The sequence below is a fragment of the Salvelinus alpinus genome, chromosome 15 (assembly GCF_045679555.1).
Source record: "Salvelinus alpinus chromosome 15, SLU_Salpinus.1, whole genome shotgun sequence".
Classification (NCBI taxonomy): Eukaryota; Metazoa; Chordata; class Actinopteri; order Salmoniformes; family Salmonidae; genus Salvelinus; species Salvelinus alpinus.
This window is the reverse complement of record NC_092100.1, coordinates 20,831,434-20,859,401: the sequence shown is the minus strand read 5'-3', so window position 1 is coordinate 20,859,401 and position 27,968 is coordinate 20,831,434. Positions and strand designations below refer to the sequence as shown.

At 43.8% G+C, this 27,968-nt stretch overlaps 1 protein-coding gene across 5 annotated transcripts; it reads left to right on the top strand.

The window, feature by feature from the left end:
• The first annotated feature begins 1,662 nt into the window (after positions 1 to 1,662).
• On the top strand, positions 1,663 to 27,890 carry tmprss9 (transmembrane serine protease 9). 5 transcript variants are annotated; one of them, XM_071342865.1, is made up of 18 exons: positions 1,663 to 1,795; positions 5,149 to 5,202; positions 5,425 to 5,604; positions 5,710 to 5,837; positions 5,943 to 6,010; positions 6,277 to 6,452; positions 6,701 to 6,742; positions 6,844 to 6,957; positions 7,071 to 7,236; positions 7,568 to 7,842; positions 7,957 to 8,099; positions 8,608 to 8,869; positions 10,531 to 10,644; positions 16,649 to 16,783; positions 24,556 to 24,724; positions 26,388 to 26,653; positions 26,790 to 26,926; positions 27,440 to 27,890. In XM_071342865.1, the coding sequence occupies exons 3-18, from the start codon at positions 5,469 to 5,471 to the stop codon at positions 27,599 to 27,601; spliced, it is 2,493 nt and encodes an 830-aa protein (XP_071198966.1). In that variant the 5' UTR covers positions 1,663 to 1,795; positions 5,149 to 5,202; positions 5,425 to 5,468; the 3' UTR covers positions 27,602 to 27,890. The 5 variants fall into 5 exon arrangements, with proteins under 5 accessions (XP_071198966.1, XP_071198968.1, XP_071198969.1 ...); XM_071342867.1 differs by lacking the exon at positions 16,649 to 16,783 and having other exon boundaries at positions 1,664 to 1,795; XM_071342866.1 differs by lacking the exon at positions 5,149 to 5,202 and having other exon boundaries at positions 1,670 to 1,795.
• The last annotated feature ends 78 nt before the right edge of the window (positions 27,891 to 27,968 follow it).

The following is a 27,968-nucleotide window of genomic DNA, read 5'->3' as shown; positions in this document are numbered from 1 at the left end:
CCTGCCCAATCATGTGAAATCCATAGATTAGGGCCTAATGAATGGATTTCAATTGATGGATTTCTTCTATGAACTGTAACTCAGTAAATTATTTGAAATTGTTGCATGTTGCATTAATATCTTTGTTCAGTATAATAGCCTACATGACCACAAATATATATACACTACATGACAAAAAGTATGTGAACACCTGCTTGTCGAACATCTCATTCCAAAATCATGGTGATTAATATTGAGTTCTTCCCCCCAGTGGCTGCTATAACAGCCTCCACTCTTCTGGGAAGGTTTTCCACTAGTTGTTGGAACATTGCTGCGGAGACTTGCTTCCATTCAGCCACAAGAGCATTAGTGAGGTTGGTCACTGATGTTGGGCGATGAGGCCTAGCTCACAGTCGGCGTTCCAATTCATCCCAAAGGTGTTCGAGGGGGTTGAGGTCAGGGCTCTGTGCAGGCCAGTCAAGTTCTTCCACACCGATCTTGACAAACCATTTCTGTATGGACCTTGCTTTGTGCACAAGGCATTGTCATGCTGAAACAGGAAAAGGCCTTCCCCAAACTGTTGCCACAAAGTTGGAAGCAGAGAACCGTCTAGAATATCATTGTATGCTGTAGCTTATTTCCCTTCACTGGAACTAACGGGCCTAGCCCAAATCATAAAAAAGAGCCCCAGACCATTATTCATCATCCACCAAACTTTACAGTTGGCACTATGCATTCAGGGAGGTAGCGTTCTCTTGGCATCCGCCAAACCCAAATTCGTCCATTGACTGCCAGATGGTGAAGCGTGATTCACCACTCCACTGTTCCAGAGTCCAATGGCGGCAAGCTTTACACCCCTCCAGCCGATGCTTGGCATTGCGCATGGTGATCTTAGACTTGTGTGCGGATGCTCGGCCATGGAAACCGATTTCATGAAGCTCCGGACAAACAGTTATTGTGCTGATGTTGCTTCCAGAGGCAGTTTGAAACTTGGTAGTGAGTGTTGCAACTGAAAACAGATTATTTTTACGCATTATGTGCTTCTGCACTTGGCGGTGTGAGCTTGTGTGGCCTACCACTTTGCGGCTGAGCCGTTGTTGCTCCTAGACGTTTCCACTTTACAATAACAGCACTTACAGTTGAACGGGGAAGCTCTAGCAGGGCAGACATTGTATGAATTGACTTGTTGGAAAGGTGACATCCTATGACGTTGCCAAATTGAAAGTCACTGAGCTCTTCAGTAAGGCCATTCTACTGCCAATGTTTGTCTATGGAGATTGCATGGCTTTGTGCTCGATTTTATACACCTGTCATCAACCGGTGTAGCTGAAATAGCCGAATCAAATAATTGTATATATAGTGTGTATCCAATCAAAACTATTTTTGATTTGACATTCAACTCCTATGAAATTCACATTTTTTAGCTCAAAATAAATGTCACAACATTTCAAGTAATTCCATGATTAATACTAGGGAGTACCCTTTGTTTTTATTTACGTGTAGATTTTTACACACCTTATAATACTGTTAGGTCACATCATTTGTACAATGAAGCCTATGTAAACCGGGATGTAGCCAAAACCTTTTTTAAGGCTCTAGGTGGGATCAGGGTTGGTGGGAGGGGGGACTCAGAGGATTTGTGAAGGGAAGTACATGAGCACAAGGTGATTCTAGCGCCTTCACGCCCACTGGCAGGTTGAACAAATACTGGACCTGTTTCCGATGTATTTAGTCTCCATGGATCTTTTGTCTGTCCCGACTCATCCTCTGAAAAGGATACTGTGATCGTCAGTGTCGGACATTGGAGACGGGACAGGTGAGTTGGCATACTTTAAATCGTTTTACTTTTACTGTAAGCAGTAACTAATGAGTGCTAGCACCTGTCGTGTCGAATTGCTCACATAACTTTATGCGTTAAAGTGGCGCTTAGTGTTTCTAAAATTACATTCAACTAGTTTAGGCTGCTCATCTCACAATGCCGTTGGTGGCGTGTAGACTCATAGCATTTGTTTTTCTTACATGGACTTCAAACAACAGACTACTTCTCCTATTTTTCATACTTTTTATTTGGCCTATCCATTCCTTAGGGCGATCCATTACTCCGATGCGCCTTTGACGGATGAGCGTACGTTTCGAAATCGGCCAAATTGAAGCCATCAAATAAGAAATTTAGATGAAAATCATAAACACCTAAGTATAGCCTACTAAATATGTATAGTTTTATTTCACCTCCACTTTTATTAATAATACCAATGTCTATTGATATTGATTGTGCATGTTTACTCATAGTAAATTGCTAGCTTTCTTTGCATTAGTAGCTAGGTTTTCATCCAATTGCTCACAGATTTTCATGCGATTGTTCTAAAATCCGCATAAAGAAAATATCCTATGTGAATTTTCCCACCATTGGTGTTTCCACCAAATGGACTTGTTGACGATAAAAATCAGTGCGTGGTGATTTAGTGCACACAACATTTACTTTTTCGTTAACATTTTCATGTACCCAATCAAAACATAAAGTTCATTGTGTTTCTATCGAATTTTCAACTTTACCGATAGTTCTTGTCACAAAAACGGTTGAGTTTAATAGCAAATGTGCTTACTCTGGTATTGGCGTGTGCAGGCCTGCAGATACAACGCAGGTAGTAGGCTAGACGTGATGAGATTATGTATAACAGCGAGAATATTTGTATTTGTCAAATGGCAGTCAAGCATTGACCATGTCACCAGAATAATACCCTCGATATTTATTGGAAAGGAGCATCAAAATCACCTTGCAGTTTTCACCACCCTGGGAAGTTCATCATAATTTATGAAATCTGTAGCCTAATAAAATGCATGGTTTCCAGAGTCATAGTGGGAGGGCCACACACCATATCATCGCGTGAAGTTTACTTATATTTGATGATTATTATATCAATATTTGCGCATAAAGACTTTTCCACCGCCATTTATAGCATTATTCATTTTACCAACACAAAATATCCCACCATGTCGAACTAAAAAATGATCTGTTGGCATTTATAAAATTATACCCAAACTTCCTGTTTCCATCACAACTGTCTTGATTTTTTAAAATAAGGTATAACTTTACTCGCATAAAAACTGTGGATGTAAACGTGGTTAGTAGCTAGGTTTCCATCCAATTTGCAACAGATTTTCATGAGACTAGTCTAACATCCGCAAGAAAACAATATGCGCATTTTCCCACGAGAGATGTGCTTCCATCAAATGGGTTTGTTGCAGATAAATCTGTGCGTGAGGATGTAGTGCACATAAAAATACCTTTGCGTTTAAATTCCCATGTACCAAATATAAAAATAAAAAAGTTACATGGGTTTCCATCGCATTTTCCACTCAACTGAAAGTTTTCGCACACAAAAGTACTATCTGCGCGCTGTTGGCTAGAGTGCACGAATATCCTACATGATGAGATTATGAGGGCTATTATGAACAAAAGAGCGAGATTATTTGTCAAAATTGTTTTTATTTTAATTTAATTTTTTCCACCAGGTAGGCAAATTGAGAACAAGTTCTCATTTACAATTGCGACCTGGCCAAGATAAAGCAAAGCAGTTCGACACATACAACAACACAGAGTTACACATGGAGTAAAACAAACATACAGTCAATAATACAGTAGAAAAATAAGTCTATATACAATGTGAGCAAATGAGGTGAGATAAGGGAGGTAAAGGCAAAAAAAGGCCATGGTGGTGAAGTAAATACAATATAGCAAGTAAAACACTGGAATGGTAGATTTGCAGTGGAAGAATGTGCAAAGTAGAAATATAAATAATGGGTTGCAAAGGAGCAAAATAAATAAATAAATACAGTAGGGGAAGAGGTAGTTGTTTGGGCTAAATTATAGATGTGCTATGGTAGCCAAGCATCGGAAATCATGTCACCAGAAAAAGACCCTTGATATTTATTGGAAAGTCGCATCAAGCTCATGACCTTGCACCTACACCACCCTGTGGAGTTCATCATTTATTTAATTTGTAGCCTAAAAACTACATGCTTTCCCGAGTCGTAGTGGGAGGACCACACAACATCTCATCGCACAGCCTGGTCAACCAGCCAGCCAGCGTTTAACTACAAGTTTGCTTCGATATTATGGTTATTATATCAATATTTGTGCATAAAAGGGTTCCACCGAAATTTCTAGCATAATTCATTTTACCGACACAAAAAGATCCCACCTTGTCTAGCGTTTTTGGTTTTGTGGACATTTGTAAAGTTTACCGAAACATTTTCTGTTGCCATCAGGCCTGTCATTACATTTGTTTTTATCTTACTGTGTACTTTACTCGCATACAAAGGATGGATGGAAACCTGGTTTAAAACTTTCAATGGCCTAGTTAAATGGAATATTTAGTTCCATTGTTCCATGGTGGTGTATTTCCACTAATGGAATAACATTGGATGGGAGACCAGCCTTTTCTCCCCATGAGAGCCGCACCCATCATTATGATGACCTTAACAGAGTTATGCAATGTAAATATTATCTGGTCAAAAATAGATATCTCATGTAACTAAATATCACCACAAGTTGTAGTATCATTGCGGGATTAAGAAGTTCGACCAGTAGACCTACAGTATATTCCATTACCCTAAATCTTTGCTAGCTAAAGCTCCGCCTTATCTCAGCTCACTGGTCACCATAACAACACCCACCCGTAGCACGCGCTCCAGCAGGTATATCTCACTGGTCATCCCCAAAGCCAACACCTACTTTGGCCGCCGCCTTTCCTTTCAGTTCTCTGCTGCCAATGACTGGAACGAATTGCAAAAATCGCGTAAGTTGGAGACATATCTCACTCACTAACTTTAAGCATCAGCCATCTGAGCAGCTTACCGATCGCTGCAGCTGTACATAGCCCATCTGTAAATAGCACACCCAACTACCTACCTCATCCCCATATTTGTTTTTATTTACTTTTTTGCACACCAGTATTTCTACTTGCACATCATCATCTATTACTTCAGAGTTAATTTGCTAAATTTGAATTACTTCGCTACTATGGCCTATTTATTGCCTAACCTCCTTACTCCATTTGCACACTCTGTATATAGATTTTTCTATTGTGTTATTGACTGTACTTTTGTTTATCCCATGTGTAACTCTGTGTTGTTTTTTGTCGCACTGCTTTGCTTTATCTTGGCCAGGTTGCAGTTGTAAATGAGAACTTGTTCTCAACTGGCCTACCTGGTTAAATAAAGGTGAGAGAGAAAAAAATGGCCCTAAAATTTCATACCCATCTTGCCATTATTCTTTATAACTTTCTGTTAAATGGGGTTTGATATGCTTTACGTAGAGTAGGCTACTATTACAGGGTTAAATTTAAGGTGTACAAGCTACTATTACAAGGTGTGCCAAAAAAAGGAAAGCCTGCAATGCATTTCCCAATCTTTGACTGACTGAGTATTCCATTCTATGTGCAGATACTGGAATGCTCTGTATGAGGTAAGGTTGCTTTGAAGCCAACATGGAGTTAAAGAAGGATCGTGAGTGGTCCCCAGGGGAAGCCGCTCCTACTCCCCCCAACTCTGTCTGCTGTAGGAACATCACCCTGGCTTTCATCCTAGTCTTATTCATCAGCGTCTTTGTGGGCTTGTTGGTTGGTGAGTCATGTGACTTACATAATGCTTATTACCGATAATGTATCAGCTATTTGAGTAGTAATAATCAATTGCATACAGATGTTTGATCCTCTCTGACATCAACAGCATACTTGGTGGAAGAGGAGCATTACTTCATGGAGACGGTAGAGTTGAAGGGTCTCAAGTATGGCCCTGACCTGCAAGATGAAAGCTCTGCATTCTCTATAGTGCTCACTTTTACTCTAAAGACTAAGGTAAGAGCTGACTGCACTGAGATCCTGGGGCCTGATTTCATGTCACACGTTCACATTTTAATGATTTTATTAACAAATAGTTCAAATCTTTCAATCCACTTGCAGATCAAGAATATTTTCATTGCCTCGTCAATAGCACATCACTATATCGACTGTAATATTGTTACCTATGGGTAAGTCCAAAGATAATGAATGTTACACTGAATAATAACATATGCCATTTAGCAGATGCTTTTATCGAAAGCAACTTACATGCATGCATACATTTTACGTATGGGCGGTCCCGGGAATCAAGCCTACTATCCTGGCGTTGTAAGCGCTATGCTCTACCAACTGAGCTACAGAGGACCGCACATACTTATATGAAATGTATAGTAAACAAGTGTTTTAGAACCTTTTATATTTGTTTACTTTAATTTGATGTTTCCCTTTATTCCAGTAACATCAATGGCAATGTGATGGCCACATATCGACTGGTCTTCAGCGTGTCCAAGGTCCAGCAGTACTCTGATAACTTTATTCAGGACCTTTTAAGGGTAGGACTGAACGCCCTGTTTCATGGGAAGCCCATAGAAGTGTCTGAGTTTGGAGAGATCAACACTATTGTTTTACTGGGTACTATGTCATCTTTTTTTGTCCGATAGTTATGATGTATGATAGAAAATCCCACTCACACTCAAACACCCTGACTAACATATATCCTGATTGTAGTTACAATGTTTTGACCAAAACAGATCAAGAGATGTTGAAAAAGAGGGGGTATAGATAATGCATAGTTCACAACTATCATTTAAGTGTATAGTTACATATTATGTCATGCTTTCTTCCTCATCCAGTCTTTTATTTTCGTGTTCACTCCCCAGGGGCCAGTGGGAAGTCATTCTATAACATTGGAGACGATATGGGTGAGTGTTTCTATTCTACTCTGATATTGATTGCTCTAGAAAAGTCAAGGCGCCGCAGGTCAGGGTTTTCCGTCTGACCATATGATACTGTCTCTCCTCAGCCAGCTGTCCTGACAACACTTTTACCTGTGACAATGGGGAGTGTGTCACCAAGGTCAACGCCGAGTGTGATTTCATCCCGGACTGTGCCGACGGCTCTGATGAAGCTTACTGCTGTAAGTGCTCTTTAACCTCTATGACTGACAGACAGAGACAGACAGTCAGGACAGAGAGAAACACTAAAACATACAATTTTCACAATATACTAACTGACTGCTGTTGTCCCCAGCCTGTGGGACACGCCCGGCCATGGGCAGTAGAATAGTGGGTGGAGTGGATGCCCGTCCTGGGGAGCTGCCCTGGCAGGTCAGTCTGAGGCTGCATGGCAGACACAACTGTGGAGCCTCCATCATCAACAGCCATTGGCTTGTCACTGCTGCTCACTGCTTCGAGAAGTAGGTTACTACACCATGCACCAGTTTCCACTAGATAGCACAGCCACAAAGTCAAAATTGGATTTAGCGTAAAAATGTGGTCTTAATTTAAGGTTAGGGTAAGGCATAAAGTTAGCAGTGTGGTTAAGGTTATGGTTAAGGCTATGTTCAAAATCTCATTTTAATCAGAGACATTGTAGAAATATGTGGGGTTTCTTTGTGGCTGTGGTAACTAGTGACAACCCCTTGCACCTGTCAATAGACTTGCCACACATAGGCTATCAACGTTGAGAAGTGAGGAGTGTCAGTTTGAAGTTGAGTGAATTGACCTCTCTTTTCCAACTCCCTACAGGGACAATGACCCAAAAGAATGGACAGCCCTGGTAGGAGCCAGCCTGGTGAGTGGAGAAGAGTCAGAAGCCATCTCTGTGAACATCAAGTCTGTGTTTGTGTCCCCAGACTACAACCCTATGACCACTGACAACGATGTGACCATGCTGGAGCTAGAGACCCCTCTCACCTTCAGCCCCTACATTCAGCCTGTCTGTCTGCCCTCCTCCTCCCATGTCTTCAGCCCAGGCCGGAACTGTGTGGTGTCAGGCTGGGGGGCTCTCAACCAGCATTCCTGTGAGTTAACTTTGAATTTGTTTTTACAACTACAGCATAACTAAAGTCACACCTTTGCAAGTTACCCTTTGTATTGTGGTGCTCACTGACCCTGCTCTCTGTTGTGCTGTGTAGTTGATACGCCACGATCTCTACAGAAGGCAGTGGTTAATATCATTGATTCAAAGGTCTGCAACAAGTCGTCCGTTTACAGAGGCTCTGTGACCGACAACATGATGTGTGCTGGCTTCCTACAAGGGAAGGTCGACTCCTGTCAGGTGAGAAAGAGAGAGCGATGAGCCTGAAAAGCTATCCGCTTGGAGTCTTTGACATTTTTGTTCCCCTACAGGGTGGCTCTATTTAAGTAATAAGGCCAACATATATATATACACCCTGGCTAAGGGCTGTTGTTAAGCACGACACAATGTGGAGTGCCTGGACACAGCCCTTAGCCGTGGTATATTGGCCATATACCACAAACCCCCAAGGTGCCTTATTGCTATTATAAATTGGTTACCAAAGTAATTAGAACAGTAAAAACATATTTTTTTTACATACCCGTGGTATACTCACGGCTTTCAGCCAATTAGCATTCAGGGCCCGACCCACCCAGTTTATAATACTATTATACATACAAAATACATGTCCTTTTTTTCTATTATTGTTGTGTGGAATGTGTACTTTGAGTTCAAATAACACATTGTCCCTTAGGGCTGTCCTACAAATAGTGGGCTGGGATTATGGCATGTTGACAAATTCCCTGATTTTATATTAAATCACTATCAGGGTGACTCTGGAGGGCCATTGGTGTGTGAGGAGGCCCCAGGGCGGTTCTTCCTCGCTGGGGTGGTGAGCTGGGGCGTGGGCTGTGCTCAGATCAACAGGCCAGGGGTCTATTCCCGCGTCACCAGGCTACGCAACTGGATCCTCAGCCACACCAACCCTGGCATGGTCCACTACCCTGCCCACACCCCGCCAATGGTGCCAGTTACGACACCAACAGTCAGTCCTATTTCCAAGACAATGGTAGCAGCCCCACTCCTGCATGGTAATTTTGGAAGCAAGGTTATAGAGACATTTTAGGTAGTTGATGTTTGATCATTCGGAAAATTTTCAGACCCCTTGACTTTTAAAACATTTTGTAAGGTTACGAACTTATTCTAAAATTGATAAAATTGTTCTGTTCCCCCTCATCAATTTACACACAATACCCCATAATGACAAAGCAAATAAAGTTTTAAAGAAATTTTTGCAAAAAAACAACAACAACAATTGAAATATCAAATTTACATAAGTATTCAGACCCTTTAAACAGTATTTTGTTGATGCACCTTTGGCAGCGATTACAGCCTTGAGTCTTCTTGGGTATGACGCTACAAGCTTGGCACACCTGTATTTGTGGAGTTTCTCCCATTCTTCTCTGCAGATCCTCTCAAGCTTTGTCAGGTTGGATGGGGAGCGTTGCTGCACAGCTATTATCAGGTCTCTCCAGAGATGTTCGAGCGGGTTCAAGTCCGAGCTCTGGCTGGGCCACTCAAGGACATTCAGAGACTTGTCCCGAAGCCAATCCTGTGTTGTCTTGGCTGTGTGCTTAGGGTTGTTGTCCTGTTGGAAGGTGAACCTTCGCCCCAGTCAGAGGTCCTGAGCGCTCTGGAGCAGGTTTTAATCAAGCATCTCTCTGTACTTTGCTCCGTTCATCATTCCCTTGATCCTGACTAGTCTCCCAGTCCCTTCCGCTGAAAAACATCCCCACAGCATGATGCTGCTATCACCATGCTTCACTGTAGGGATGGTGCCAGATTTCCTCCAGATGTGACGCTTGGCATTCAGGACAAGAGTTCAATCTCCGTTTCATCAGACCAGAAAATCTTGTTTCTCATGATCGGAGAGTCCTTTGGGTGCCTTTGGCAAAATCCAAGCGGGCTGTCATGTGCCTTTTACTGAGGAGTGGTTTCCGTCTGGCCACTCTACCATGAAGGCCTGATTGGTGGAGTGCTGCAGAGATGGCTGTCCTTCTGGAAGATTCTCCCATGTCTACAGAGGTACCCTGGAGCGCTGTCAGAGTGACCATCGGGTTCTTGGTCACCTCCCTGACCAAGGCCCTTCTCCCCCGATTGCTCAGTTTGGCCAGGTGGCCATCTCTAGGAAGAGTCTTGGTGGTTCCAAACTTCTTCCATTTAAGAATAATGGAGGCCACTGTGTTCTTGGGGACCATCAACGTTGCAGAAATGTTTTGGTACCCTTCCCCAGATCTGTGCCTAGACACAATACTGTCTTGGAACACTACGAACAATTCCTTCGACCTCATGGCTTGGTTTTTGCTCTGACATGCACTGTCAACTGTGGGACCTTATATAGACAGATGTGTGCCTTTCCAAATCATGTCCAATCATTTGAATTTACCACAGGTGGACTTCAATCAAGTTGTAGAAACATCTCAAGGATGATCAATGGAAACAGGATGAACCTAAACTCAATTTTGAGTCTCATAGCAAAGGGTCTGAATACTTATGTAAATAAGGTATATTTTTTTATTTTAATAAATGTGCAAAAATGTCTAAAAAACAGTTTTCGCTTTGTCATAATGGGGTATTGTGTGTAGATTGATGAGCATTTTAGAATAAGGCTGTAACGTAACAAAATGTGGAAAAAGCGAAGGGGTCTGAGTACTTTCCGAATGCACTGTAAGTAATTGTGTTTTTTTGGCAGCTGTGAACTGTAGTGAGAACTTCAAGTGCAGGGCTGGGGAGTGTGTCAGCAAAATGAACCCTGAGTGTGATGGTGTCATTGACTGCTCTAACGAGGCTGATGAGAAGAACTGTGGTGAGTTTATCGCTGGCCTGTCTCACAAACGTCTCAGTTGTCAACATACAATGCCTTCAGAAACTATTCACACCCTTTGACTTTTTCCACATTTTGTTGTGTTACAGCCTGAATTTAAAATGGATTAAATTTCAACTTTGGGGCACTGACCTACACACAATACCCGATAATGTCAAAGTGGAATTATGTTTTAAGAAATGTGTACAAATGAATGAAATATGAGTTAAGGAGTAAAAATGTGCATAACAAGTCACATAATAACTTAGTGCACACTCTAATAATAGTGTTTAACATGATTTTGAATGACCCCACACATACAATTTTTTGTCGAGCAGTGAATTTCAAACACAGATCCAACCAAAAATACCAGGGAGGTTTTCTAATGCCTCGCAAAGGGCACCTATTGGATTTCACCATGAGGCCAATGGTGACTTTAAAACAGTTACAAAGTTCAATGGCTGTGATAAGAGAAAACTGAGGATGGATCAACAACATTGCAGTTACTCAACAATACTAACCTAAATGACAGTGAGAGTGAAAAGTAGTAAGCCTGTATAGAATAAAAATATTCCAAACATGCATCACCTCTTTTCTGAGTACGGTATATAACCAGCTTCTCAGGCGCTATCTCAGTGTGCTTCATTCTATATTTAGTATCACGTTTCAACGTAAGACCCAGATGCAGACAACATTGAATTAACAACAGTTTAATAATCCAACAGGGGCAGGTAAAGACAGTTCAAGGGCTGGCAGGGGTCAATAATCCAGATAGGTGGGGCAAAGGTACAGGACAGCAGGTCGGCTCAGGGTAGGCAGAGGTCAGTAATCCTGATAGGTGGGGCAAAAGTACAGGATGGCAGGCAGGCTCAGGGCAGGCAGAAAAGGTCCAAACTAGAAAACAGGAACAATCGAGAGACAGGAACAGAGGGAAAACCGCTGGTAGGCGTGACGAAACAAAACAAACTGTCAACAGATAAACAGAGAACACAGGTATAAATACACAGGGGATAATGGGGGAGATGGGCAACACCTGGATGGGGGTGGAGACAATCACAAAGACAGGTGAAACAGATCAGGGTGTGACAGTACCCCCCCACCCCAGGGGCGCCACCTGGCTTCCGTCCTGGGTGCATACCTGGTTGACCGGGGTGTCGGCATTGGAAATCCGCAATGAGGCCCTGGCGGGGAGCCAGCACTTCTCCTCCGGGCCATAACCCTCCCAGTCAACCAGGTACTGGAAACCCCTGCTCCGAGGTCGAACATTCAGGAGACACCTCACCGTGTATGCCGGTTGGCTGTTGATCAGACGAGGGAGAGGGGTGGGCCTGGAAACAGGAGACAAAGGGCTGTGAGACATGGGTTTAACTTGGGACACATGAAACGTGGGGTGTATACGAAGGGTACGGGGCAACAGAAGATGAACAGCAGAGGGGCTAATCATTTTAGAGATGGGAAATGGGCCGATAAACCGGGGGGAGAATTTGCAGAATTCCACCCGAAGGGGCAAATCCCAAGTGGATAGCCATACCTTCTGCCGAGACGATACCGGGGAGCCGGGGTCCGATGGCGATCCGCTTGTCGTCGATACCTGGAGATGGTCTTGAGGAGGGCCGACCGGGCTCTCCTCCAGTTACGACGACAGCGGCGGACAAACATCTGAGTAGAAGGTATGCCGACCTCTTCCCTGCCCGGGGAAGAGCGGGGGCTGATACTCCAGGGAACACTCAAATGGCGATAGCCCCGTGGAAGAGCAAGGAAGGGTGTTGTGGTCGTATTCCACCCACACAAGCTGCTGGCTCCAGGTGGTGGGGTTGGCAGAGACCAGGCAGCGCAGTCTTGAGGTCCTGGTTGACTCGCTCCAACTGATCATTGGACTGGGGGTGGAACCCAGAGGACAGGCTGGCCGACGACCCAATGAGGGTGCAGAACGCCTTCCAGAACCGGGATGGGAACTGAGGCCCCCGGTCGGAAACCATGTCCATGGGCGGTGCATGGATCAGGAAGACGTGCTGCACCATGAGCTGGGCCGTCTCCTTGGCCAAGGGTAGTTTGAGGGGATGAATGAAGTGGGCGGCTTTGGAAAACCGGGCGACCACAGTCAGGATGGCAGTGTTGCCCTTAGACGGGGGGAGACCCGTGATGAAATCCAGAGATATGTGGGACCAGGGACAGTGAGGGACAGGCAGTGGTTGCAGAAGACCAGCCGGAGCTTGCCGAGGAGTCTTGTTCTGACAAACACAGCGACATCCGGAACCATAGTAGGCCACCAAAAGCATTGTCACACGAAGGCCAGGGTCTGACGGGAGCTAGCCTGGAGGAATGGGCCCACTCCAGGACCGCAGAGCAGACAGCGTCAGGCACAACCATCCGGTTATCTGTGCCCCCCCATGGTTCGGCTAGGACCACTGCGCCTCCCGGACCTGTTTCCCTATACCCCAGCTGAGTGCCGTCACCAGGCATGAGGTGGGAAGGATGGTCTCGGGCTCCGGGGTGGTAATTGTGGGGCTATAGCGGCGAGACAGGGCATCCGGCTTGACGTTCTTGGACCCCGGCCGGTAAGAGAGGGACAAGTTGAACCGGGTAAACAGCAGGGCCCATCTCGCTTGCCTGGAGTTGAGGTGCTTGGCGGTGCAGAGATACTCCAAGTTTTTGTGGTCGTTCCACACAATGAACGGATGTTCCGCCCCTTCCAGCCAGTGCTTCCATTCCTCCAATGCCATCTTCCCCGCGAGAAGCTCCCGATTCCCCACATTGTGTTTCCTCTCCGTGGAAATGAGGCGTTGGGAGAGGAAGACACAGGGATGCAGCTTAAGGTCCAGGGCAGAACATTGGGACAGGAAAGCCCCCACTTTGACATCCGAAGCATCGGCCTCCACCACAAACTGACTGAAAGGGTCAGGATGAACCAAGATGGGAGCAGTGGTGAACCGGTGTTTGAGGTCCCGGAACACCCAGTCAGCGGCAGAGGACCATGTGAACGGAACCTTGGTAGAGGTGAGTGCAGAAACTGGGGGGGGATCCAGGGTGCTGTAACACCATATAAAGCGACGATAGAAGTTGGCAAACCGCAGGAATCGTTGCAGCTGCACACTGGACATAGGCCGAGGCCAATCCACCACCGTTCTCACCTTCCCGGGATCCATCTGGACACTCCCAGCAGAGATGATGTAACCCAGAAAGGGAATGGTGGAGCGATGCAACTCGCACTTCTCCGCCTTCACAAACAGCTGATTCTCTAGAAGGCGTTGAAGAACCTGTCGGACATGGAGCACATGTTCTTGGGGGGAGCGGGAGAAAATGAGGATGTCATCAATGTAGACGAAGACGAACTGGTTCAACATGTTGCGAAGAACATCATTTACCAGAGCCTGGAACACAAAAGGGGCAATCCAACAGGGGCAGGCAAAGACAGTTCAAGGGCAGGCAGGGGTCAATAATCCAGATAGGTGGGGCAAAGGTACAGAACAGCAGGCAGGCTCAGGGTAGGCAGAGGTCAGTAATCCAGATAGGTGGGGCAAAGGGACAGAATAGCAGGCAGGCTCAGGGTCAGGGCAGGCAGAAAAGGTCAAAACCGGGAAAACTAGAAAACAGGAACAATCGAGAGACAGGAACAGAGGGAAAACCGCTGGTAGGCTTGATGAAACAAAACGAACTGGCAACGAACAAACAGAGAACACAGGTATAAATACACAGGGAATAATGGGGGAGATGGGCGACACCTGGAGGGGGGTGGAGATGATCACAAAGACAGGTGAAACTTTTGATATCTCCAGCAGTGATAAGTATACTTTTTGTCTTTATCTGTTGTTGTCTAATACTGTCTTTTTGTGAGCCAGGGCCATCTACTTTAAGTGCTGCCTGTCTTCCCAGTAGCCTACTTGCTGTGTGAACTGCTGACTACTATTAATTTGCTGATTATTGTTGACACATCAACCAGAATTAAGGGGCAGGGCAATTTGTGACTGTTGTTGTTTTGGTAATCAGTGGCTTTATTGGGAAGGGAGTGGTTTCTCCTCTCCTAGGCAATCAGCAATTAGTACCAGGAGGTGTGCTCTTCACCTTTGCAAGGCAATTAGCAATACATATTAGTACTTCAGTCTCCCCTGTTTTCTCAGCGGTGGTCTTTTCAGCGGCAGTTTCGTCACAAAACTAAGACCATTGCTGAATCAAAGACGGTTCAGCCGAGTTCTTCTGCAGAGTTATTTGAGGAAGGAAGGAAAGGAAGGCTCCACACCACTCTTTCACTTGAGTATCTTACCTAGTTATTTTCAAATTATCTAATTTTGCTGTTTTGTAGCTTTGCAACTATGTGTGTGTTCCCAATTCGCTCCTCTTCCTGTAGGCTTTACAGACGCTCCCCACCCCTTGGCTGCAACCTTTCTAATTTAGTGTACCCGGCGCGTACAACCCATGTGGAATTCCTGGTCTCTGGCAGCGTTTAGAACTGCAATCTGCGGTCAAGAACGTTGAGTTAATCTCAGCCTATGCTGCCCTTCAGTCCCTTGACTTGTTGCCCCGATGAGACATGGATCACCCCAGAGAACACTGCTACTCCAGCTGCTCTGGCTTCATCTGACAATGTTTTCTCTCATAGTCCGAGATTATTTGGTCGTCGCGGTGGTGGCACAGGGCTACTAATTTCTCCTAAGTGGAGATTTTCTATTTTCTGCCTCTCACCTGTCCTACTCCTCATTTGAATTCAATGCTGTCACTGTCACTTGTCCACTAAAGCTTAACATTGTTGTCATCTATCGCCCACCAGGTGCCCTTACAGAGTGCTCTTTGAGGTTCCCTCAATGAGCTTGACACCTTGATAAGCAAATTTCCTGGCGATGGCTCACCGCTCTTAGTACTTCAACCTTCCTGTCTGTCTTCGATTAATTTCTTTCCAACTCTCTCTTTACCCTCCTTGCCTCTTTTGACTTCACCCTTTCCTAGTCTCCTCCCAATCACAAGGCAGGCAATATGCTAAACCTCATCTTTATTAGATGCTGTTCGCCCCCAGGTCTCTGATCACTACTTTATTTCCTTTTCTGTGTCCCTTTCCTCCAATCCTAGTCACTCAGCCCCTACCCAGATGGTAATGTGCAGTCGCAATCTTCGCTCTCTCTCCCACTACTCTCTCCCCTTCTATCCTATCATCTCTCTGTTCTGCTGAATCCTTTCCCCTCCTGTCTCCTGATTCTGCCTCTTCAATCCTACTCTCCTCCCTTTCCGCATCCTATGACTCGCACTATCCCTCTTTCCTCCAGGCCGGCTCAGCCCTCCCTTCCTGCTCCATGGCAGAGTGACTAATTGTGAGCTTACAGAACAGTGAATATGGAGGAAAACTATACTTCTGGAGGACCTATCATCCTTCCACTCCCTCACTCAACCTTCTCTTCCTCTGTATCCGCTGCTAAAGCCACGTTATATCACTATAAATGTCAAGCTACTGCCTCTAACCCTAGGAAACTCCTTAATCTTCCACGCCCTCCCCTCCCTCCTCCTCTGTGGACGACTTTGTCAACCACTTTGAAAAGAAGGTTGACGACATCCGCTCCTCATTCACTCAGCCTATTGAGTCCACTGGTCCCACTCACACCGAACTACCCTACGCCTTGACCTCTTTCTCCCCTCTCTCTCCAGATGAAATCCTGCGACTAGTGAGGTCCAGCCGCGCGACAACCTGCCCTCTCAACCCCATCCCCTCCTCCCTTCCCTAGACCATCTCTGGAGACCTCCCTCATAAACTCATCCCTGACCACTGGCTGCGTCCCCTCTGACTTAAAATAGCCTGACTCGCTACCCTCTTCAAGATACCAACACTTGACTCCTCTGACATCAAAAACTACAGACCGGTATCCCTTTATTTGCTTTCCAAAACACTTGAGTATGCTGTCTCTGACCAACTCTCTCGCTATCTCTCTCATAACAATCTTCTTGACCCTAACCAGTCATGCTTCTACTCTTCTCTGTGTCACTGCCAAAGCTAAATGTCTATCCTCTGTTCTCATCCTCCTAGATCTAACCGCTGCCTTCGACACCATGGACCATCAGATCCTCCTCTCCACCCTCTCAGGGCTAGGTGTCTCAGGCTCTGCACACTCTTGGATTGCATCCTACCTGGCAGGCTGCTCCAACCAGGCAGGGTTTCCAGGTCTAGATACAATTCCCAGCCCAATGACCACTCAAAACCTGCCCAAAAGGCCTGAAAACTTTCCGCATTTATACAATTAACCCTTTTTCCATAACGTTATCGAGACAATTAAGAAGGAATATCTATGTAACTTGTAACAACGTTAGAAGCAAAATTCGGTTGATCAAAATAATAATTATTGCGAGCTATGACATGACGTAATAAAATAATTTAAATATGTCGCAAGAGAAAAGATAATTTGCCCCTATTAAACTCGCCAGATCATTTTCCATCAATGGATGTGGATTTAACTAATTTGACTGCTATGATTAAGCAATAAGGCACGAGGAGGGTATGGTACTGTATATGACCAATATACCATGGCTGAGAGCTGTTCTTAAGCATGACGTAACGCGGAATGCCTGGATACAGCAATTAGCCGTTGTATATTGGCCATATACCACAAACCCTTATTGTTATTATATACTGGCTACCAACATAGTAAAAAAAAAAATTGGGGTCACTTAAAAAATGAATGTTGGGCTATTTTATGGCAATTGTGCCATTATTATGTGTCAGACGTTAAGACTACAAACCGTTATAAATGGCCCATTTGAGAGATTGACTTGTAATTTCAATAGGCATAGTCCACAGTAGCGGTGGACAGGTAAAATCACCGGGGAAGCCAATCGAGAGAAAAATGTCATATTACAACCTGTGTTGTGATAACTACATTGTTTTCTCTATAACCTGTTAGTTCATATGCCTTTAGACAGTGATATATAGGCCTAAGGCCGAGACAATAAGAAGTGGCAGAATAAATTCAACCATACATTTATTTCATTACAAAACCGGAGAGCAACATCTGTCCGGTGAAGTCCACAAAACATATTGGAATTAACAAACAGTTACAGGACCTATAGCAATGTCAAGCAAGGCAATGTTTCCAACATTTTTTGTACAACAAAACAATTATTGATTTAGAACCATGGAGAGTTACCTCAAGTCGCAAAGAAAACTATATCTGTCTCCACTGTTCCAGAACCATTTCAACATCATGTAATCACCTATTCTTAGTCTAATACAGTAACAACTAAAAGATACCAAAAAATGATTTAGTCCAATCAACGTAAGCTAAATATGATGTGGCTGTCCATGGTACTGATGTCTCTCTCTCGGTGTGTGTGTGTGTGTGTGTGTGTGACTCAGCCTACAGTACTAGTAGAGAAACGCCAATGCCATCCTCCTCTTTCATGTTGCCTAAACGTTCTATGACTCTGTCATACAGTACACGCTTTTAGTTTTTGTTGTCCTAGGCTACCTGGCTTAAGTACTTGCTTGAGGGGCCTCCCGGGTGGCGCAGTGGTCTAGGGCACTGCATCGCAGTGCTAGCTGCGCCACCAAAGTCTCTGGGTTCGCGCCCAGGCTCTGTCGCGACCGGGAGGTCCGTGGGGCGACGCACATTTGGCATAGCGTCGTCCGGGTTAGGGAGGGTTTGGCCGGTAGGGATATCCTTGTCTCATCGCGCTCCAGCGACTCCTGTGGCGGGCCGGGCGCAGTGCGCGCTAACCAAGGGGGCCAGGTACACGGTGTTTCCTCCACCGACACATTGGTGCGGCTGGCTTCCGGGTTGGAGGCGCGCTGTGTTAAGAAGCAGTGCGGCTTGGTTGGGTTGTGCTTCGGAGGACGCATGGCTTTCGACCTTCGTCTCTCCCGAGCCCGTACGGGAGTTGTAGCGATGAGACAAGATATTAATCCTAGCAATCGGATACCACGAAAATTGGGGAGAAAATGGGATAAAATTTATTTAAAAATAAATAAATAATTTAAAAAAAAAAGTACTTGCTTGCTAGCCTAACATCATTTTATGGGCAACAATACGCCAGGCCATCTTGTTAACATGTCGAACTCCCACCCTCTCAGGTTAGGGGCCAGTACGGAGAATTAAGTAAAACCACAAGTCCAAATCACTATCTACATCCATGGCTAATTTAGGAAAGGGACAATTTTAGCTAGCTAGCCACCGGAGGACAACAACACAATGAGATCCAACAATTAAAGTTTTTTTTCTGTCAATAATGACATTTGACTTGTAATGTGATTGGTCTGAAGCCAAATCCAAACTGGCTTCCCTTTACACTTTTTTTTTTGGTGCTCCAGGACCATTCACAGTTGAGCTCGCTCAGTTTAGCTCAACGCTGATTGGCTATTATTTTATGTATATATACTTAAAAAAAAAAATCAAAGTAGGCCAAATGACTTCCCTTGTATTCAATGCTAATGGTGGCAGCAATGTCACACTCTTTCTGACCAAACATCAACAGATAGATATGCTACACATACTGAGACAGAGGGGCACTGTTCCGTTCCCTCGTATGCTTTCTCTGGTGAGATAAGTTCAGCCTCTTGGGATTGAATGACATTTATGAAAAAGAGAGAGACTAAAGATTCATTATTATTATTACTATTATAATTTTGAGACTAATTCAATCAACATGAATAGGGAGGCGATTTCGAGGTAAGAAGTGCTTGCGTTTCCCAATAGCCAGTTGGAATAGGCTACTGAGGATGGGGTCATCATTTCAATCACTGAATTAAATATGAATAATATGTATATGAACTGAATATGCTTGTCAACAACAGCTAGTGTTTTTATTTTATATATGTTTTACTTGTAGCCTAATCTGTGTACTGTTACGGTCAATGTAATGCGTTCTAACAACTGATCGGCAATTGCGATAGAGCTTTGATAACTGCCGATTGAATTAATTAAACATGGCCATTAATAATTGCATAATAACACAAGGCTACAAATTGGCACAAATTAATTTGCAATGACTCCAGTGATATCGTTAATTCCACATATTTATTTTAGCAAATGTTAGCCTACAGTAGCCTACAATGGTATATACATTAATAGGCTAATTGATGGCGAACAGAGGCAAATGTCAGTTGCATTGAGGACTTTTCCCCATAAAATGAACCAGGCGAGGGATTTCCATAACTTCCATTTCAGATTTCCAATCGCGCAGCCCCCGATACCCAAGAACTGATGAGCATGCGTAAAACACTTCGCTTGATACCGTTTTCTTTAAGAGAAGTCGACATTAGAATGGAGCTTAAACCACCTCAGCGTCAAGTTATGTAATGCGCTCTAGTGCCCACAAAGTCGTTTTCCAGTGCTTTGGCTCATTTATTTATTTGATGTGCATCAGTTCTAGCGTGTTAATGTTTTATGGAAGAAGGGTTGTAAAAAAGTAGGCGTCTGCATAATGACAACCTATACTGAACAAAAATACAGTGAACAAAAAAAATATAAAAATGTTAACGCAACATGCAACAATTTCAAAGATTTGACTGAGTTACAGTTCAGATGAGGAAATCAGTCTATTGAAATAAATAAATTAGGCCCTAATCTATGGATAAAACATGACTGGGAATACAGATGTACATCTGTTGGTCACAGATACCTTAAAAGAAATGGGCCTCACAATGGGCCACAGGATCTCTAAAATGCAATTGCGTTCGTTGTTTGTAGCTTATGACTGTCTATAACACCACCGCCACCATGGGGCACTAAGTTCACAACGTTTACATCAGCAAACCGCTCGCCCACACAACGCCATACACGTGGTCTGCGGTTGTGAACCCGGCTGGATGTACTGCCAAATTCTCTAAAACTATGTTGGAGTCTTATGGTAGAGAAATTAACATTACATTTTCTGGCAACAGTTCTGGTGGACATTCCTGCAGTCAGCATGCCAATTGCACTCTCCCTCAAAACTTGAGACATCTGTGGCATTGTGTTGTGTGACAAAGCTGCACATTTTAAAGTGGCCTTTTATTGTCCCTAGCACAAGGTGCACCTGTGTAATGATCATGCTGTTTAATCAGCTCCTTGATATGCCACACCTGTCAGGTAGATGGATTATCTTGGCAAAGGAGAAATGGTCACTAACAAGGATGTAAACAAATATGTGCACAAAATTTGAGAGAAATATGCTTTTTGTGCAGATGAAACATTTCTGGCATCTTTTATTTCAGCTCATGAAACATGGAACCAGCACTTTACATGTTGCGTTTATATTTTTGTTCAGTGTACATAGCCTGCCTACAGCTAGTAAAAAGTTGTCATGACATGCGCGAGTGCTGCTCTTGCTCCTCTCACTCAAGTGGCTCAGCCAATAGTGGACTAAGCTGCCTGCTGCAGTGCTCTCTCAACACACACACCCCTCCAGCCCTTCCCACCACTCATTCACTCAGAAACAGCCTGCCTCACTGCCTGACAGTCAGCAGCAGGTCACAGTGAAATAATTTTTAAAGAGAAATGCCATGGTGGTCGCGGTATAACTTAATACACTATATATACAAAACTATGTGGACACCCCTTCAAATTAGTGGATTCGGCTATTTCAGCCACACCTTTGCTGACAGGTGTATAAAATCGAGCACACAGCCATGCAATCTCCATAGACAAACATTGGCAGTAGAATGGCCTTACTGAAGAGCGCAGTGACTTTCAATGTGGCACCGTCATAGGATGACACCTTTCCAACAAGTCAGTGCGTCAGGTCAACTGTAAGTGCAGTTATTGTGAAGTGGCAACATCTAAGAGCAACAACGGCTCAGCCGTGAAGTGGTAAGACACACAATCTCACAAAATGGGACCGCCAAGTGTTGTAGCGCGTTATAATTGTCTCTCCTCGCTTGCAACACTCACTACCGAGTTCCAAACTGCCTCTGGAAGCAGCCTCAGCACAGTAAATGTTTGTCGGGAGCTTCTTGAAATGGGTTGTCATGGCTGAGCAGCCGCACAGAAGCCTAAGTTCACCATGCGCAATGCCAAGCATTGGCTGGAGTGGTGTAAAGCGCGCCGCCATTGGACTCTGGAGCAGTGGAAACACGTTCTCTGGAGTGATGAATCACACTTCACCATCTGGCAGTCTGACGGACGAATCTGAGTTTGGCGGATGCCAGGAGAACACTACCTGCCCGAATGCATAGTGTCAACTGTAAAGTTTGGTGGAGGAGGAATAATGATCTGGGGCTGTTTTTCATGGTTCGGGCTAGGCCCCTTAGTTTCCTTGAAGGGGAATCTTAACGCTACAGCATACAATGATATTCTAGACGATTCTGTGCTTCCAACTTTGTGGCAACAGTTTGGGGAGGCCCTTACCTGTTTCAGCATGACAATGCCTCCGTGCACAAAGTGAGGTCTATACAGAAATGGTTTGTCGAGATCGGTGTGGAAGAGCTTGACTGGCCTGCACAGAACCCTGACCTCAACTCCATCGAACACTTTTGGGATTAATTGGAATGCCGACTGCGAGCCAGGTCTAATCGCCCAATATCAGTGACCAACCTCACTAATGCTCTTGTGGCTGAATGGAAGCAAGTCCCGCAGCAATGCTCCAACATCTAGTCGAAAGCCTTCCCAGAAGGCTGTTACAGCAGTAAATGGGGGACCAACTCCATATTAATGCCCATGATTTTGGAATGAGATGTTCGATGAGCAGGTGTCCACATACTTTTGATCATGTAGTGTATTTCATTTTGGATGTCGGCCCACCACCTCAACCTCAACTAGGCGGAGCTGCTCTTCCTCTCGGGGAAGGCCTACCCACTCAAAGACCTCTCCAGCACGGTTGACAACTCCCCGGTGTCCCCCTCCCAGAGTGCAAAGAACCTTGACGTGAACCTAGACAACACCCTGTCGTTCTCTGCAAACATCAAAGCAGTGACTCGCCCCTGCAGGTTCATGCTCTACAACATCCATGGAGTATGACCCTACCACACACAGGAAGCGGCGCAGGTCCTAATCCAGGCACTTGTCATCGCCTGTCTGGACTACTGCAACTCGCTGTTGGCTGGGTTCTCACTTGTGCCATCAAACCCCTGCTACTTATCGAGAATGCTGCAGCACGACTGTTGTTCAACCTTCCCAAGTTCTCCCTCGTCTCACCACTCCACTGTCTTCCAGCCGAAACTTGCATCCACTACAAGACCATGGTACTTGCCTACGAAGCAACAAGACAAACTGCCCCTCCTTACCTTCAGGCTATGCTCAAACCCTACACTCCAACCTGAGCACTCTATTCTGCCACCTCTGGTCTCTTGGCCCTCCCACCCCTACAGCTTTCCCCTGAAGCTAAGACACCAGAGTTCCTGCCCATCTTCAGAAAAACTTCTGAAACCTACCGCTTCAAAGAGTATCTTAAATAATCCCACAGCACCCCCCCCCCCCCCTCACCTGACACCTTCCTTAGCTCTGACTTTGTTGATACTGTAGCTACTTATGAGTAAAAAATGTTGTACTTTCTATGTCTGATATGTGGTTGTCTCACCTAGCTATCTTAAGAAGAATGCACTAACTCTAAGTCACTCTGGATAAGAGCATCTGCTAAATGACTAAAATGTAAATAACGGACTAAAGTAAAACTGCAGAAATTGTGGCAAATAAATTAACTTCATGTCCTGAATACAAAGCGTTATGCTTGAGGCAAATCCAACACAACACATCATTGAGTACCACTCTTCATATTTTCAAGCATATTGTTGGCTTCATCATGTGGTCATGTGGTATACAGGTATACTTGTCATCGGCAAGGACTAGGGAGTTTTTTAGGATAAAAAGAAATGGAATAGAGCTAAGCACAGGCAAAATCTAGACGAAAACCTGGCTCAGTCTGCTTTCCAACAGACACTGGGAGACAAATTCACCTTTCAGCAGGACAATAACCTGAAACACAACGCCAAATATACACTGGAGTCGCTTACCAAGACGACATTGAATGCTCCCGAGTGGCCTAGTTACAGTTTTGACTTAAATCAGCTTGAAAATCTATGACAAGACTTGAAAATGACTAAGACTTGGCTGTCTAGCAATAATCAACAACCAACTTGACAGAGCTTGAAGAATTTTTTGAAGAATAATGTGCAAATATTGTACAATCCAGGTGTGCAAAGCTCTTAGACTTGCTGTAATTGCTGCCAAAGGTGATTCTAACATATATTGTGTCACGTTCTGACCCTAGTTATTGTGTTAATTGTTTGTTTTAGTGGGTCAGGACGTGAGTTGGGTGGGCATTCTATGTTATGTGTTTCTATGTTGGGTTCATGTTAACTAGCCTGATATGGTTCTCAATCAGGGACAGGTGTTTTACGTTTCCTCTGATTGAGAACCATATTTAGGTAGGCTGTTCACACTGTTTGTTTGTGGGTGATTGTTGCTGTGTCTGTGTTTGTGCACCACACGGTACTGTTTCGTTTTGTTTAGTCTGTTTGTGCGTTCTTCGTGTTTATGTTAGTTCGCATGTTCAGGTCTGTTGACGTCGTTTGTTGTTTTGTAGTTTGTCTTCTATTTTTCGTATTCGTTATTATAATTAAAATTCATTATGTCTACATACCTCGCTGCGTGTTGGTCCGATCCATGCTCCTCCTCGTCTGAGGAGGAGAACGACTTCGACAACCGTTACATATTGACTCAGTGGTGTGAATACTTATGTAAATGAGATATTTCTGTATTTAATTTTCAATAAATTTGCAAAAATTTCAAAAAACATGTTTTCACTTTGTCTTTATGGGGTATTGTGTGTAGATGGGTGAGAAACAAAATATATTTAATCAACTTTGAATTCAGGCTGTAACGACAAAATGTGGAATAAGTCAAGGGTATACTCTCTGAAGGCACTGTATGTAGCAGATGTAGATGGACCCAATTTTACAATCCCTCTTCAAAACATTGATGACTTTTAAAGTTCTAAGTTGCCATCCTGTACTCTCTCTCTCCTTAGACTGTGGCATGCGTCCGGCAGTGGGCTCCCAGAGGATTGTGGGTGGCTTGACTGCACGGAGGGGGGAGTGGCCATGGATTGGCAGCCTACAGTATCAACGCTTACACCGCTGTGGAGCCACTCTCATACACTCTAAGTGGCTCCTGACTGCTGCCCACTGCTTCAAAGGGTACAGAATACATCACTGTCTGTCAGGGCCTAACATGTATTGTAGACCATTCACATTGTCACATACTGTAGAAGAGTGATTCCTCATGGAACCCAGACAAAAAAAGACTATGATTTGGGGGATTTTCATGAAATGTAATCCAAGGATTAGTCCTTTGGAGGAAAGATTGTTGACATACATTTGACATTTGTATCTAAACGCATAATATAGAAATTATTTATCAAAGTTGGCATATTTATGACATTTTGGCCTTACCCAGGCCTCCTTTAAGACTCCCTAATGTTTAATCTGTAGATGCTACAAAGCAAACATTGGTGTCATATGAAGCTTTACCACTTGCTCTGTAATATGAGTAGTATTTAGATTTCCAAAACTGTTTTTTCTTTACATTAATTTATGAATATTGACAAATATAAACATACATTTTTCTATACATAATATACTCTACGTGCATATCAAAGTTCCAGAGCGGGATCTCTGCTAGTTTTAAAGTTATGGCCTATTTTAGTATATAGAGAAATTGGCATAGTCGGCAATGTATCCAATCACAGCACTTTCTTTTACTTTATCCATTGCACATCCAGCAAATCACCAGCAGAAGGTGAACATTTTGAATCCATTTTCACATTCACTCTTTTGGTAACACTTACAAATTTGATCATAACTCTAAAAGTAGCAGGGATCCCACTTTTTAAATTGTGATATGCGCGTAGAGCAGGGTTCCCCAACTGGCAGCCCATGGACCGAATTTTGCCCCCCTAGTGTCCTAAGCAAAAACATGTTTTATTTTTTCCATTGTTGGACATAAAATACTAAAAACACCAGGAAATCAACTCCAATTTATTTTAATTTTGGAAATCTGTTCCCAAGTATTCCCACGCATAATAGAGAGACGTGATCGTATACAAATGTAAGCATGGTTTGAAATGATTGTTTTAGTCAAATATTATATCTGTTTGGGATTCTTGCAGTCAACAAATGATTTGTAATTATGTTTCCGGGCCCCCGACCATCCGCTCAAGAAAAAAAAATCGGAATCTAGTTGATTGACTCTGTCGAAGAGTATATTACTTTCAACAATGTAAAAAATTGCCAAATAAATTGTCTTTTCAATATTCAGCTTTATATTTTTCAATATTCATAAATTAATTTTTAGAAAAGTTATTGAAATCAAAATACTACTCATATTACAGAGCAAGCACGTGACACCCATGTTTGCTTTGTAGCACCTACAGATGAAACACTAATGAGTCTGGGTAAGACATGAGTAAGGCTAAAATGTCATAAATATATAAACTTTTATAAATTATTTCTCAATTGTTCTAGATACAACTGTCAAATATGAGTCAACAATCCTTCGTCTAAAGTACTATTCTATGGATTACATTTCATGATAATCCTCAAAGTCATGGATTTTTTCGTCTGGGTTTCATGAGGAATCATTCATAAATTGTTTACTTACACAGGGAGGGACATAAGATTCCCCATAACATATCCTTTCATTTTTAAGAATAGGGTAAAGGTGTGCATGTCTGTCTGTCTCCAGTGCACCTCATAACTAACTGTATATAGAACATTCACTTCTACACATACTCCAAAATCCATTCCCTGCCTAAACGGCCAGTTAAATCATCAGCTCATTGTCCTCATCTCATCACCGTAGTAACTCCAACCCTGTCGCCTGGTCAGTGAGTCTGGGTTCAGTGCTGAGGTCCGGGGTGGGAGCTCTGGTTATCCCCATCCAGAGGATCATATTGCACCCGGGCTTCAACAGTACCAACATGGACCATGATGTGGCCCTGCTGGAGATGGCTGTCCCAGCACCCAGGTCCTACACAATCCAGTTGGTTTGCCTCCCCTCTCCTGTACACACCTTTCTGAAGAACACTGAGTGCTACATCACTGGCTGGGGCTCCATGAGGGAGGGAGGTGAGAGTAATATCAGATATCAAGACATTCTGTTGTGATAAAATGTTTCATATGTTCAAATAAGTGATGTGTGTATAAATCTTGAAATGTCATTATTTGACTATGTGACTCATGTTAACATTTGTCTCACCCACAGGTTCTTTGACCAACCTGCTCCAGAAAGCTGATGTGAACATCATCGAGCAGTCAGACTGCCAGCAGGCATACGGCAACAGCCTCACCCCAAGCATGATGTGTGCCGGCTACATGGAGGGGGGCAAAGACACATGCCTGGTAAGAGCTCAAATGACATGAAGTGCAGTGCACACTATCTCCAAGTTGGATGCAACTGAAGTCTTTCGAAACATTTAAACTCAAGATAAGTTAACATTTTAACTTATCTTTTAAAGTTAACTTTGAGTGGTTGTTTATTCTAAGAAACTGCTGCACTTAAGTGATGCTTATCTTTACATTTTTTCTCCTTAAAACTGCAAACGGCAGTCAGCCTCTTCTCTTAAGCTGCTTATGTAACCAAGTCAGCCGATTTGCATTCCTGGGTCCAGGCATCCAGCGTCTAGCTAGCCAAATGGCACTCTACTCAGCAAAATAACTAAAATAATGCCACACACAGTCAGTTCTCAAAAGTACATTTATGGTGACAAACATCTAAATCAGGTGACTTATTTTTGTTCTTATGCTCTAAAGCCATCTTCCCAGGACCAATGCACATTTTGGATGTACTTATTGCCTTGTATTTTCAATTCTCTAACAAAGTTGTTAACCGAGATCTACGTTTCTGAAACGCAGGGAGATTCTGGTGGCCCCTTGACATGTCGTGAATTCTCTGGCCAGTGGTTTGTTGCCGGGGTAACTAGCTGGGGACATGGCTGCGGACGGACTGCTTTCCCAGGAGTCTATATGCGGGTCACTGCCATCAGGGAATGGATATCCAACTATCTGCACTTCTGAGGCTATGGAAGAGAGAAGGAATTGAGACTGACAGAGACATCATATAATACTTGAGGACACAAAATGGGTTTTCTACATTGCAGCCACCACTGGCATTTGTGTGTTACTGGTCAAGGAAGATACGCCACCAGTAAACTGCCTGGAGAGTCCAGCTGAAAGTTTAATCTTGGACAATAATGTGGATAACTGGTCCATGGACATTTTACTACAACATACATTATTAAATGGGGAAGTGTATTTATTTTAGTCTTTGTGGGTCCAAAAATATATTTCATTTTATTGGCATTTACCCAACTGTCATTTGTCTTATTTAGCCAATCACCATTTTGATGCAAGTTCAATAGACCAACCAAAACGTTTGACAATT